The sequence below is a fragment of the Xiphophorus hellerii genome, chromosome 14 (assembly GCF_003331165.1).
Source record: "Xiphophorus hellerii strain 12219 chromosome 14, Xiphophorus_hellerii-4.1, whole genome shotgun sequence".
Classification (NCBI taxonomy): Eukaryota; Metazoa; Chordata; class Actinopteri; order Cyprinodontiformes; family Poeciliidae; genus Xiphophorus; species Xiphophorus hellerii.
In genome coordinates, this window is record NC_045685.1 from 4,968,835 (window position 1) to 4,982,759 (window position 13,925).

Genomic DNA, 13,925 nt, shown 5'->3' on the forward strand with positions numbered 1-13,925 from the left:
CTTTGGATCCGTCCAGGTAAGAAGAACTTCTACGGCTGTAGAGCAAAAATAAAGCGTTAGTCGGTTATCACGAGCCGCAGACCAGCTTTCATCAGAACATTTGCAGTCTTTATTGACGTCATCTCCTCCTCCACACCAACAAGCACCGTCTACAACACTCAACAAACGGCCCCAGGTGTGGCCCCAGGTGAGGCCCCAGGTGACATCAGGAGTTCACCACCAGCAGCTTTTGCATGTAGGAGTTGAGCCACTTCTGTCTCTCCATGGAGGTGAGGAGTTTGCTCTTCTCCCTGAAGGCGGCGTCGTCCGCCACCACCATGTTCCTCTTCACCATCCGGGCCCCTTCTGACGCCCACTGCGCCGGCCAGACGCTGGAGATGACATAGACAATTAGGGACTCTGGACGTTTTGTCCTGTCCAGCAGGGTGAGCCAAGACAGATTTGCTTTCAGAAGTGGAGCAGTAAGTGTAATTGTGAGGGACCAGACTCAAACGAGGAGAAAAAAGTGTTCAAAGTAGAAAAAGTTCAATTTAATTCTTCCAAAAATAGCAAGCAAAACATAAAGATTTAATGCAAAAATAAGTCAAAGAATAAATAACAATTTTGGGCCCAATTTAACTGAGGTCAACTGACCTCCAAACAAAGAACAAAAGGCTTAAATAGGGTGGAGTAACTTAAATCTACCACATGAAGGAGGCACGACAACAAAAGGACAAATAAATAGAAAATTAACTAAAGCATCTTATGAAACAAAGAAAGCAAAACTAACTTTTACTTAGCAGAAACAATAATAAGTGAATATTTAAGTGACAAAATGAACTAATTAAAAACAACTTGAAGCAAGTTTCCCCCTTCAAAACAAAAGGCTGGTCCAGGTTTCCTGCTCCAGCTGGTTTGAATCAGCAGAACCTCAAACAAAAAGCGATTATAAATAAACCATTTGACAGACATTAACTAAAATGTTCACCCATTAGAAAATATAAGTCTAAATGAACTAACGAACTGAAACATAGAAACTGTAACTAATATAAAGAAAAATACTAACACGACAGTAAAGCTCCACCTGATGTCACATGTAGAGGGACTATTTCTTAGTAAACATGGCGGATGAGCGCGCGACCAGACTGCAGGAAAAAAAGCCAGTTGCCATGGTTACCTGCCTTGTCTTGCTGTTTTAATATCAGCTATCATGTTGCTGTGGTAAAATAAGTTATGAGATGCCTGCAGGTTAGAAGACAAAATGCCCCAAAGTTCAGTGGCCGGATATTACGCACTATTTTGAAGTACTTCTGTTCCGGTGAGATGAGCCCCTCTGAAAACGAGACTAGCGTTTCCATGGTGATGAGGGAGCGGGTGGAAAACCAACAGCGTTTTTCCCTTCAGGTTTTAACGAAGAATCAGAAATGAAAAGTTCAACAGGCTGAAGCACTAAAAATAAAACCTCCAATCAGACGCTGCGCTGCTGGTCTGTGCTGGCTAAGCAGAATAATATTTTCTTTCTGTCTTTCTGCAGGAAGACGACCGGACCGGACCGGACCGGACCGGACCAGCCACTCGGCTTCTGCTGGGTTCTGCTAAAGGCTGCGGGTCGGTCGGTCCCAGATTCAAACCAGACTTCAGACCTTCACCTGGTTCTGCCAACTTCTTACAGATAAACAGGAAACGACGATTTCTGAAAACAAATCAGTCATTGATATTCTGGTTCTGGTCCAGAGTACACAACCAGCACGGGTCCATTTTCCGTCTGCTGGGTCGGTCCGGCAGACGGTTCTGTTTGGACCCAACCCAGGCTGGTAGAAACTGGTAAGCGCTTCCTGAACACCAGGGGGCAGCACAGAAACAACCCAGACCTGCAAGAAGCTGGAAAAAAATTAATAAAACTGAATTTTTAATCCTTTAAACGTAAAACTTTGAAACTCGACAAACGGAGAAACAATAATGTTGGATGAACAGAAACCGGCTCGGTTCTACTCATTCATCTGCATCTGGGTTCAGTTGTTCTGTCTACATTGAGCGCTTCTTCTAATGATGATTAATGGTCTGATTCTCATGCTGGCGCCCCCTGCTGCTCCATCTACGGTATTTTATTGAATCGAACTAGAAAAAGTATCTCTGGGTCGATTTGCCTCATTTCATCTTCTGGAAGTTTGGCGGCAGGGAAGCGACCAGAAGCTGCTGATCGGGTTGGTATATAGAAAAACTTCATCTAGAAGTTTTAAACAGTTTGGCTTAGAATCTGGCTCCGCTACCTGGCCTCCGGACGCTCCGGTGCGAACAGCCAGGCGTCCCCCATCAGACCGGCCTTGCTGTCCGCCGGCGCCGACAGCATCTGGATGTTCCAGTCATGGAGGGAGATGGACGGGAACAGAAGATCCCAGTCGTCCCGCTTTGCTTCCTGCGGATCTTCAGTATTTCTGGAATCACAGGGGTGAAACCTTAGAGCGACGAAACGGGATAAACGAGTTTTAAAGAGATTCAACCTGAGCTTGAGCTCACCTGAGAGGAAGACGAGGCTGAGGGAAAGCTGAGGACTGAAGGACCAGGAGCCAGATGAGCAGGAAGGTCAGACGGGACCCGGGAAAAATCTCTGACATCCTGGAACACAAGAAAACCTCCTGAGACATCTGAGCCAATCTGGCCACAACATATTATTAAATTCATCCCAGTATTCCCAGTGGATCCAGTTGGTCCAGTTCTTTATCCGTAAAACAATTTCTGATTGTGACCCGGTTCTGTGACCCGGGTCGGTGGATATGAGGTCCAGGTTCATCAAACGTTTTTCTTTTATTTCATCTTGAAGATCTGACGAACAGCGCCCCCTTCAGTCGCACCGCGGCCCAGCAGGACGGGCTCCGTTTCCAAGGTGATTTAGTTTCAAGAATTTGACAGAAAAATGAATATATATATATATGTATTTTCATTATATATATATATATATATATATATATATATATATATATATATATATATATATATATATATATATATGTATTTTCATTATATATATATATATATATATATATATATATATATATATATATATATATATATATATATATATATATATATATTAAAATGAAACTAAAAACTTGATTTTTGTCGCAGGTTTCTGATCAGAACATCCAATCACTAGAACCTTAAGGGACCAGAACCCAGGTTAGTAATCCAGAACCAGAACTTGGTGCTTTCAGAAAATCAAACTAACCAAATTAAAACCAGAACCAGGAGGTTCTGGTTCTGGTTCTGATCCAGAAGAAACAATGCTTACCTGCTGCTCAGAACCAAAACTGCAGAGTTTCCACCGATAGACCGGCAGCAGAACAACCTGAACCGAACCGGACCGCAAAGACTGCAGCGTCCCGCTTATATGGCTGCTGATCCGGAGGGGCCGGGGGGGGGGGGGCTAGCCCCCTCCACAGAGCAACAGCCTGACGACCACTGGAGCTCGTTAGCGTCTACTTCAATCAGAGAGTGGAGTTGCTGCTGCGTCTTGTTACCCTCCTGCCTCCACCCCCGACCCCCCCGACCCGCCCTGCTGGGTAATGAACATCGTTACTCAGCTGCAGTGCAAACGTTTCATCTCCTGTCAGCGAATACAGAGGAACTAAACTCTGGTCTGGACGGACGGACGTCTTCAGACTTGTAACCAGTAAGGGTTAGGGAAATCTGGAGTCCGGCTTCAGATGAGAATCCGACATGGAGAGTCTGCAACAAGTAACGCTGATTTGGTACAACCAGAACCAAACGGAACCATCGGAACTCGACCTTCTCTCTGGATCAGGTTGGTTGTTTTTAAGGCTAAAGTCTCCTCCGGCTTTTGGACGTATTGAAAATGTTTTTGTTGCCTTCTTGCTAACGCCACAGCAACGAGCCAACGTCCCTCACCTCAGCATGCTCAATGCTGAAGACACTGACAGCATGACCTTTTCTCCACCACCAGGATCTCCGCCCTCAATGTTGGTCGATGTTCAAATATAGAAATAAGAAAATAAAAAGAACATAATAGTAAAAGTAACGTCCCCGGCTCCGGCCCAGCAGGACCCTGGGAAATTCACTATCCCAATACAACGGAACATTGAGGACGGGACGACCCGCTGAATCCTGTTCAGGTCTTCAAATGTTTTCACCATAAGTCAATAAAATATATATAAATATATATATATATATAATCAGTAAATATTTCTGCAGAGCCACTGTTACCACTGGCGTGGTTAACTTATGTAAAGATGAGTGTGCAGGTGCCTGTCTCTGATTGGTTCCAAGGCGACAACGGAGATGTCCAATTGGTGGCTTTTATACGGATATAAAAGCTGCTGACTTCCTGCCTTCCATCCTCAGCTGCTGTTCTGTTTCCTTAGTTTTCTCATGTTTTTCTTAGGGAGGTAAGTTTTTGTCATTTGGTTTATTTACTTTCAATTAGGTTAAGTTGGTTAATATAGTTTCCTTTGGTTTGGGTTAGCATTCAGCATTAGCCATATTCTCCACTTGTTGTAACATCTCAATCAAAAATACATCTTTTTAAAATAAATAACATTATCAAATATTTAACTTTGTGTGTGTTGGCTGCTTGGGATCTGAAGGGATGGATCCTTCCTGTCATGATCTGGCCACCCCTAGACGGGTCGTAACAGCCACCTTAACGGCACGTTTCTGCTGGTGGGTCACTTCCGGGTTGGGCTGTGTGCTGAATATTTAGAGCAGTCTGAACATGGTGTCGTGTGCAGCAGCCATGCTAGTAATTGGAAACAACTAAAGGATGGAATCGGGTGCTTTGGCCCTAGACCATCAAACCTCCAGACATAAAACCTGGATGTGTCTAAGAACTTTGTTTTGAAGCTGGTTGGATTTAATGACCTGAAAACAGGAAGCAGAAGCTTTAACAAAGACACGGCGCCGTTTATTTTTCACAGGATAACAAGCTTCAGGCCTGACTCACTCCACATTATGCATTCTGCCTTCATTTCCATCGCTGGAGCTCTGCTCCTTATTTCACTGAAGACGAAACGTCTAACAGGACGACTCGTTTCCTCTGGGCCGACACCAGAACCGCACCAAACAGACGGACGGATGGATTCTGGCCCCTGGAAAAGACATGTTGCCTTTTCATGAAACGTTCAACCAGCTGTCGGATTTTTGACTCTGCAGGCAGTGAATCATTTTGGCAACGTTTATCTGACGCAGGGAGGAATTATCTGCATTTTGTTCGATTCTTTGCTAGTTTACTCCAGACTGTCTGATGGCCACGTCTTCGTCCAGAGAGGAGGACGGACTTTATCGTTCAAACGGAGCTAGTGGGAGCGTGTAGGTCAGGGGTCAAACTCCAGTCCTCCAGTCGCAGGTTTTAGATGAGCCACAGGTACAAAACGCTGGAATGAAACGGCTTCATGACCTCCTCCTGGTGTGGATCGGTTCTCCAGAACCTTAACGACCTGATTATTCTGTTCAGGTGCAGCAGAGGCTCATCTAAAGGCTGCAGGGCAGGACTGGAGTTTGAGACCCTTGGTGTAGATATTGAATAAGAAGGCCCGGTTCTACACCACCCAGTTCTACACCACCCAGTTCTACACCACCCAGTTCTACACCACCCAGTTCTACATCATTTGGTATTTTTGTGTTTTTCTGATTGAACATTTTACCGTGTTCCTGAAATAAACCTGATCAATCGATCGATCGGCACCATCAGCGCCGATGATCAGGTGACATTAGAACCCAGGTTTGGACCCGGCTGTGGCTCAGTACCAGTGAACCCTCCTGGACCCATTCGGTTCTGGCTGCACGGCGGTTTGGTTCTGATGGGTCTCCACCAGAACACCGCTGTCAATACTCGACCAGAACTTTGGTCCAGTCATCATGTCTCCAGTTCTGACCCGTTTGGTGCTCAGACTCAGAGACGCATGTTCTGTATTAGAACCCGAAGTGAGTCGGAACCAGAAACAGACCCGACATCTGGAAATCCTTCCACCTTTGACCCCCCTCTCCACAGGAAGTGGCTGATGACGACACGCAGAGGGGCCCTGGATCCGAACTTTTCCCACTCGTGGTTCTGGACCTGGTTCTGACCTATAATGCAGCAGAACTAACAAAAACCTGAAAAAAACTTTTCTCAAAAGAAATTTATGGAATCAGAAACAAAAACTAAATTTACAAGCTGAATAGTTTATTTACAGAAAACTGCAGATTTAATTAAACAGAAATTATTTCTAAATATTTTAAAACCAAATAAAGCAAAACAACCTGAATATGAAGGAAAACAGGAAGAAGAAAATGATTTTCAGATCATTAAAATAAAAAGTTCTGCTGAGCTGATCTCACTGTGGTTCTGATACCATCATCATCATCATCATCAGAAGAAGAAGAAGACCACCCTGTCCTTTCAGCTATGACGTCAAAACAAACAAACCCACGTGATCTCTTGGTTCGGGCTCGCGCTGAGTGGGTTGTGTCCTGCGTGGCCGGGGCGGTTCTGGTTTTAAACACGCTGGGCTGAACCCCGCGGATGAACTCAAGTTTAAACACCCGAACCGGTTCTGATGGGTCTGCTGCTGAAATGAGAAAGTTCGGATCCAGAGGGACTTTCGGTACCGAAGGATAATGGGCATCACGTTCACGCGTGGATCCGTTTCCACGATGGGGTGGACATCTCTGTCCTAGGCTGAAGGACCGGGCCCGGGTTCGGTTCTGGGGAAAGTTTGGAGCAGAAGTATGAACCCGAGAGACGCGCTGCGTGTCTGGCTGCTGATCCTGGCAGCAGAGTCCAGCTGCGGGCTTCCCACGGACCGGAACACGGAGTCCAGTCCTCAGGTAAACCCGCTCCAGATCCAGAGGTCTCCCTTGGACCTTCAGCTCAGCGGAACCTTCTGGTCATTCAGAGCGAGAATGACCTCTGGGGTCCAAATGTCCGAACCTTTCCACGGTCCAGTTTTCCGCTGATCGTTCGGTTCTGAATGCAAAGCGGAACCTCCAGGTGTAAATGTGTGTAAATGTGACCTAATTTCTAAAATACGAGACTTGAACTTTTCTTTTAATGGCACGTTAGCAGCTGACCCTTCAAAGTAAAAGTGAAATGAGAAACGAGCAGCAGCCTCAGAGGTTCTGCTGTGAAACTCCTAAATAAACCCAACGGGTTCGTCTGGTTCCGACTGGCTCCGAATCTTTTCAGTAGGAATCTGCTACTGGGTCAGAGGGGTCCAGTCAACTGAACGCTGGTTCTGCTCATCATTTAACAGCTTTCAGGAAATTACAAATGTTAAGAATACACCGTTAAAAATGTATAAAAAATTCATCACTGCGGTTGGGATCCTGTTCCCTCCTAATATTAGACCATCACTTATCCACCATGACTTTGGCGCCCCCTGCAGAGCGGCGCCCCGAGGCCCTAAACCTGCAGAGCCGCTTTCTGGAGGTGGCGGACAAAAACAACCAGTAGAGACAATTTGGTTCATTGCCAGAACAGCAACTAGTGAATGTATGGATTCTGTCTGTAAATGTTGGAGCTTCGGTCAGAACAAACGGGTCCATCCATCAAATCAAACATTTTTTATCCTTTCTCATGTTTTTCCACACAATTCTCCAGATTTTGTTCCAATCTTAAGAGAATGTATTTCAGAGTGAGACGCTCCCATCATCCACCTGAGGGTGGCGCTGTCCTCCCTCGGTGCTGACTGTGGAAACACTTTATTGTCCAGGGATGTTGCTTCAGGTCCAAGGTCGGGATCCAGGATGTCCAGGTTGCCGGTTTGATCCCCGCTCTGTATCGTTGAGCAAGATACTTGACCCTCCTTGCCTGCTGGTGGTGGTTCACCAGGGGGCGCCGCTGCCAGGCCCCCTGGCCTCCGTAGCCTAGCTGTGGCTACCATCTGGTAGCTCAGAACCATCAGTGATGCTGAGCTGGTTCTCCTGAACTGGACCCACAAGATCTGAATGACTGAATATCTGCTCTAAAACACAGAAACAGATTTTATTTTGGTGAAACGGAACCCTGGGGGTCGCCCCCGCTAACTGCTAGCTCGGGTTGCTGGTTGAAATCCTTGTTCATTTCATGGTTTCCTTTCCAGTTTTAGACATTTAACGGTTTTATCCTCTGGTCCGGTCCAGTTCTTCAACAGCCCACAGGAAGACGCTAAAATGACGAGCCTCTGGTTCTGATCTGGAACTTGGACCCAAACCATTTTGCCCCAGCTGCGTCGCTTCATGGTGAAATGCAGAAACTGGAAGCCTCCAGCTGACGCTTAGAGGAAAGGAAGCCCCTCCCCCAACATGCCTGGAGCTGCTCGGCTTTAACCGTTTAGCTAAAAATACAGAAACTCGACCCGGGAGACGGGCCGCCGGATCGCAGGACCAGAACCCTAACCAGAGCAGTTCAGGATCTTGCAGCACATTCTGGATCCAGGAAATGTTTCTTCTCTGTCAAAACTCTGACTGGGTCGGCGCTGAATCCAGAACTTCAGTTCCTTCAGGACCGGCGGAGAATGTTCCTCCAACAACTGCTGGACCCGCCGTGTTCAGAAGATCCTTCGTTGTTTCAGCCGCTGCCGTCGCTCCAGTTGAACCTTTGTCTCTATTTTGCAGATCAGAGCCGAGGAGCAACCAGAAAACCTGCTGCAGACGCTTTCTCTTCCATCTTCCTCCACCTCCACACAGAGCTGGCCCCAGCAGCCGGACCTCCACCCTTCACCTGCACCCGAGGGGGAGGAGCCTGGAGCCTTCATCCTGGATCTGAGGAACTTCCCTGATCTGGCCAACGCTTATGTGGGCTCCCAGAATCCCAACATCCAGGTAGGAACGTCTGCTTTGAAAAGGTTCTAGCTACTGAGCCTTAGAGACCCGGCGGCTCCGGACGGAGCCGAACCCGACCCCCCGCAGGAATAAACACCTCACCTCTACTGGAGGTCAGAGGAACTGCTGGACTGTTTGATGTAGATCCTGATCAGGTGGAGGTGACTCTATTGGTGTTTCTCTTCCTGCAGCGAACAACAAGCCTCTTTCATTCATGTGGAATCTGATCGTCATGTAAACTAACCTGCAGCCGCCTGCATGGCCCTCATCCGCTCTGAGATTACACCAACATGTCCGCCAGAGGAATCTGTCCCATCCTGACCTCTTCTGTCTGTAAACTGTAAAAAAAATCTGAAATGCAACAAACGATCTGACTTCAGATCAGTTCTGGCTTTCTGGACGGTGGAAGCTGCTGAAAACATGGAGGCGGCGCCGGTCACAGAGTTCCTAGCGAAGACAGAAGTCTGTTGTTCTGTCTGGCCAGAAACAAGCCGAGCAGCAGGACGCAGACGACTTGAGGAGGTTTTGCCGTGAAAAACATGGAGGTACGGTGCAGCCAGCATTCAGGGTGGAGACCAACAGAGGTCCAAGGGTGAAGCTTTGATCGTCAGATGGACCTTAGGTGGAGCTACCTGGTGGAGTTAGCCGGTGCAGCTAGCTGGGACGGTGCAGGTGGAAAGCTCTCTAGCAGGCGCTGCAACTTTCCACTGACATGGAGAGATTGCTGAGTCACGTCGTCTTCCTGTGCCTGATAACACTCTCCATCACTGCTGGGGAAATAAACACAATGTTCTCACTGACACCAAACATCTTCAGTCTACAAAGAAAAACCATCTTTGCTGCAACCAGGACGGAGCCTCCAGCTCCATCTGGTCCCTGTGACCCCACCGCCTCCTTGGATTTTAAATGAGAATGAGAATTCATGTCACCCCACCCACCAAATGGATTTACCTCTACGGTGCAGTGAGACATCTGAGTTCTGGAGAGAGTGGCAGTCAGGTTTCCTGGAAGACTGTCGGCACGATCATTGGTGTAACAGCGAGCAGGAAACGTTTCCTAGATTTGAATCTTTTCTGGCCATGAAGGCTGATTCTGAATGGTTGCTTTGGAGTGACCTAATCAAAGTCTGGTTGAGATGCATAACCCTAACCTTCAGCAGCTGTTTGTTCCTGGAGGGACAGAACCAGCTGAGAGGAATTTGAATGAATGAAATCTGAAAACAGCTTCTCCTATTTGTTCAGGTGACCTTTGACCTGAAATATTTAAAGGGTTTCCCCAAAACTGTTTGTTCAGCTTCTTGGTGAAACTGTTAGAATAAATGGAGCTGATTAGCATCTAGCACTGCTAGCACTTCCAGGATGCTTCTTCTTCCAGGTGACCATTGAGGTGATGGAGGACTCCCAGACTGAGGTGGAGATGGACCTGGCCAAGGAGAACCAGCGCAGCGATTGGTCCGTGTCGCCGTCTGAGTGGATGAGCAGGAAGCTGTTCTGGCCGCTATTCTGGGAGAGCGGGCTGGTAGGAACCGGGCCAGAGGACTACGGCTACGCCCCGGCGGACGCTGTGCTGGGTGGAGTGGGAGCAGACGGGTGGAGCAAAGACGGAGAGACCAAAGACGGCTTCGGTGAGACATTTCAGATGCTTCTCCCCTCGATCCACCTCAGAGACTCATCCTTGAAACACACAAATAAATCAATGAAAGTGAAAGCAGGCAGGGCGAGACAGCGGCCCTTTGCCCCATGAAGCCTGGAGCGGCTGCTCCTCCACCCGCTGATTCACTGCAGCTGGAGCAGAAAGTAGCTGTGATTTATTCCTGCAGGACAGATGGAGCAAGGAGAGCAGAGAAACGTCCAGCTCTCGCTCTTTTCTCCTTAATTGCTCCCCAACTGAGGGAGGAATTTGAACTTGAAAAGGCCGACCTCTGCTACAGGTTTTCACTGCCCATCCATCTGCTGTGTGTTTTCAGAGAACGAAGAGTGGAGCGACTGGGCCCCGTGCAGCACCACTTGCGGACCTGGATCTCAAAAACGGACGCGGTCCTGCGGCTATGGCTGCACGGCAACAGAATCACGCACATGTGACCTGGACAGCTGTTCCAGTAAGACACAAACCAGTTTAGGGCGTTCCGATCCACTGGGGGTAAATCTGTCTCCACAGCCTCCGATCTTCTCCTGATTAGAGGCGACGGTAACCCATGGTTACCACCAGTCACCTTTCTGTCCGTCTTGGTCTCGTAGGCGCTGTGGTCTCAGAGACCGAGGCGACATCGCTCCACCAGTTCAACATCTCCGACTCCAGTACGTATTTTATTTGGTCAACCTGCAGGTTCAGGTTGGTTGATGCCATAGACCAGCAACACAAAATAATTGTTTTTTTTCCGATGTCAGACATCAGGAGACCAACGTCTGACTCGTGAACCTCAGACTGGTTTAGAGCAGATCTGTAACTGGATTCTCTGAGCCCTGCAACTTTTCTACGTGCCTCTTGTCTTCCATGTTTGAATGAAACAACTTCAAATATTTTCATTTATCTATGCTCAAACTATTACATCAAATTTAACAGCATTAGATTCACAAAGTTACAATTCTAGATTTATGGTCCGAGTTAAAATGTTAGCACTTATGAAAGTCTGAGGGGCCTTAAACAGCTGCTTAGTTTGCGTCTGCCTTGGGCCGGCTCTAAATGTGATGTTTTTAGATCTACATGTTGATGACTCCAACAAATATTCGACTTATTGTGAAAGTCAGCCATTTCAGTTCTTCCGTTGGTTGAAAAATGTTTCAAACGGTTTTCCTGAACTCCCTTCAGGTTCCTGAGTGGAGCTCCGGGCTGAAGCCCAGGCCAGGCTAAGTGTCATGTCTCCCACTCAGGTGTGGACAGCTGTGAAAAGTGGCTGAGCTGCAGGAACGACTTCCTCCAGAAGTACCTCCACCAGGTGCTCACCCAGCTGCCCTCCTGCCCCTGCTCCTACCCCTCCGAGGCCGTCTACGGCGCCATCAGCATCCCGGACCGCAGGCTGCGCAGGACGTACCGCTGGAGAGACGCCAGCGGACCCAAAGAACGGCTGGACGTCTACAAACCTTCGGCCCGGTTCTGCGTCCGCTCCATGCTGTCCTACGACGGCCCGACGCTGGGGGCGCAGCACTGTTGCTATGATGACCGGACGAGGCTGATCACACGCGGCAAAGGCGCCGGAGCGCCGGACCTGATCGGCGCCGAGTTCTCCCCGGAGCTGCATTACCAGGTGGACGTCCTGCCCTGGATCCTGTGCAAAGGGGACTGGAGCCGGTTCCACTCTGCCAGGCCGCCCAACAACGGGCTGACCTGCCCGGACAACCCGGCCGAACCGGCGTTCCAGACGGAGCTCAGAGAGGCCCGGGAGTACTGAAGGCCGGTTCCGAGAGACAGAACGACCTGACCAAGCCTGAAACCGTCGGACCTGAGCAGCTGTGTGTGTGTGTGTGTGTGTGTGAGCTTATTTATTATCCAGGGAACATTTACTATGGAGGACATTCGTATCATAGAGCGGCTCAACAGGAAGCATGTTATGGTAACTGTAAAATGTCTTTATTATTATTATGATTATGAATATTATGATTATGATTATTATTATACGAGTGAACACACAATTGCTTCTTTGTACTTTTGAGTTTCTGTGCGATGAATTTTTTGCATAGTGATAAAAACTCTTGCTACAAAATGGAGCCGTGTTTCCCTCAGCCTGCTGGTTGGTCATGTTGTGACGTCATGGCCTGCAGTGCGTCCCAGTTTTCCATGTCTGGTATATAACCATTCATTGTAGCTTTTAAACTGGTGATACTGGTCCTGTGTCCAGACAGAGGATGGTCAGTAGGACCAGCAGTTCTGAAGCCTGTTTGTTCTGAAGATCCTGCAGCTTCACTTGGTCTTCCTGACATGGCGCCAGGAACCTCTGAGCTCTGTTAAGATAAAACTACATCTTCTGAAGTTTAGATATTGGCCTCAAACCAGAAGTTGGCCTGGATTTTATTTCAATGTCATTTGTGAATGTTGCTCCTGATTTTCCACAGTGGAGCTAGAAAGGTTGAAAAAGGTTTTGGAGAAAGTTTCATCAATGTGACCCTAAACACAAATGACTGGCCAAGGCCAGAGGTCACTGCAGTGAAATTGATTAAGCTTTTCTTCACATGAACAAAGATGGCAGGTGCAGAATATATACAAAGACGTCCAAAGCAGGTTAAGATCAGACACAGCAGGACCTTCAGTGGAAGAGTCCATCACCTTCAGCGGGATTTCTCAGGAGTCTGACCACAGAGCTCTGCTTTTAAAGCCACAGGCTCCGCCCACAGGAAGTCCAAAACCCCCCCCCCAAAACTAAGCAATTACTTCTAACTCAAATAAAGTCTTAAAGTATACAAAAAATAATAATAATCAGAGAAAAATAAATAAATAATCTTGTATTCAAAAATACAATACTGAGTTTAATAGAAAACACTCGGTACGTTCTGATGACGGCTGTCGAGACGGTCGGGTTAAAGCAGAAATGAGAATAAACGAAACGGAGCGACACCAGCGTAGAAAAGAAACGGAGCGACATCAGCGTAGAAAGAAACGGAGCGACAGCAGCGTAGAAAAGAAACGGAGCGACACCAGCGTAGAAAGAAACGGAGCGACAGCAGCGTAGAAAAGAAACGGAGCGACACCAGCGTAGAAAGAAACGGAGCGACAGCAGCGTAGAAAAGAAACGGAGCGACACCAGCGTAGAAAAGAAACGGAGCGACACCAGCGTAGAAAAGAAACGGAGCGACAGCAGCGTAGAAAAGAAACGGAGCGACACCAGCGTAGAAAAGAAACGGAGCGACATCAGCGTAGAAAGAAACGGAGCGACAGCAGCGTAGAAAAGAAACGGAGCGACACCAGCGTAGAAAAGAAACGGAGCGACACCAGCGTAGAAAGAAACGGAGCGACATCAGCGTAGAAAAGAAACGGAGCGACATCAGCGTAGAAAAGAAACGGAGCGACATCAGCGTAGAAAAGAAACGGAGCGACATCAGCGTAGAAAAGAAACGGAGCGACATCAGCGTAGAAAGAAACGGAGCGACATCAGCGTAGAAAAGAAAGGGAGCGACACCAGCGTAGAAAGAAACGGAGCGACATCAGCGTAGAAAAGA

The 13,925-nt window shown here is 47.8% G+C and overlaps 2 protein-coding genes across 4 annotated transcripts; one reads left to right on the top strand and one right to left on the bottom strand.

Moving 5' to 3' along the window:
• Nucleotides 1-86: 86 nt before the first annotated feature.
• On the bottom strand, nt 87-4,460 carry LOC116732554 (tuberoinfundibular peptide of 39 residues-like). 2 transcript variants are annotated; one of them, XM_032582818.1, is made up of 4 exons: nt 3,269-4,460; nt 2,497-2,595; nt 2,250-2,414; nt 87-371 (listed from the first exon to the last, which is right to left on the bottom strand). In XM_032582818.1, exons 2-4 carry the CDS (start codon nt 2,592-2,594, stop codon nt 206-208), a joined length of 429 nt encoding a protein of 142 aa, XP_032438709.1. In that variant the 5' UTR covers nt 2,595; nt 3,269-4,460; the 3' UTR covers nt 87-205. The 2 variants fall into 2 exon arrangements, with proteins under 2 accessions (XP_032438709.1, XP_032438708.1); XM_032582817.1 differs by lacking the exon at nt 3,269-4,460 and having other exon boundaries at nt 2,497-2,850.
• Nucleotides 4,461-6,246: 1,786 nt separating this feature from the next.
• Nucleotides 6,247-13,179, top strand: LOC116732044 (isthmin-2-like). 2 transcript variants are annotated; one of them, XM_032581973.1, is made up of 6 exons: nt 6,248-6,801; nt 8,569-8,775; nt 10,150-10,399; nt 10,742-10,873; nt 11,013-11,072; nt 11,646-13,179. In XM_032581973.1, the coding sequence occupies exons 1-6, from the start codon at nt 6,703-6,705 to the stop codon at nt 12,161-12,163; spliced, it is 1,266 nt and encodes a 421-aa protein (XP_032437864.1). In that variant the 5' UTR covers nt 6,248-6,702; the 3' UTR covers nt 12,164-13,179. The 2 variants fall into 2 exon arrangements, with proteins under 2 accessions (XP_032437865.1, XP_032437864.1); XM_032581974.1 differs by lacking the exon at nt 11,013-11,072 and having other exon boundaries at nt 6,247-6,801.
• The last annotated feature ends 746 nt before the right edge of the window (nt 13,180-13,925 follow it).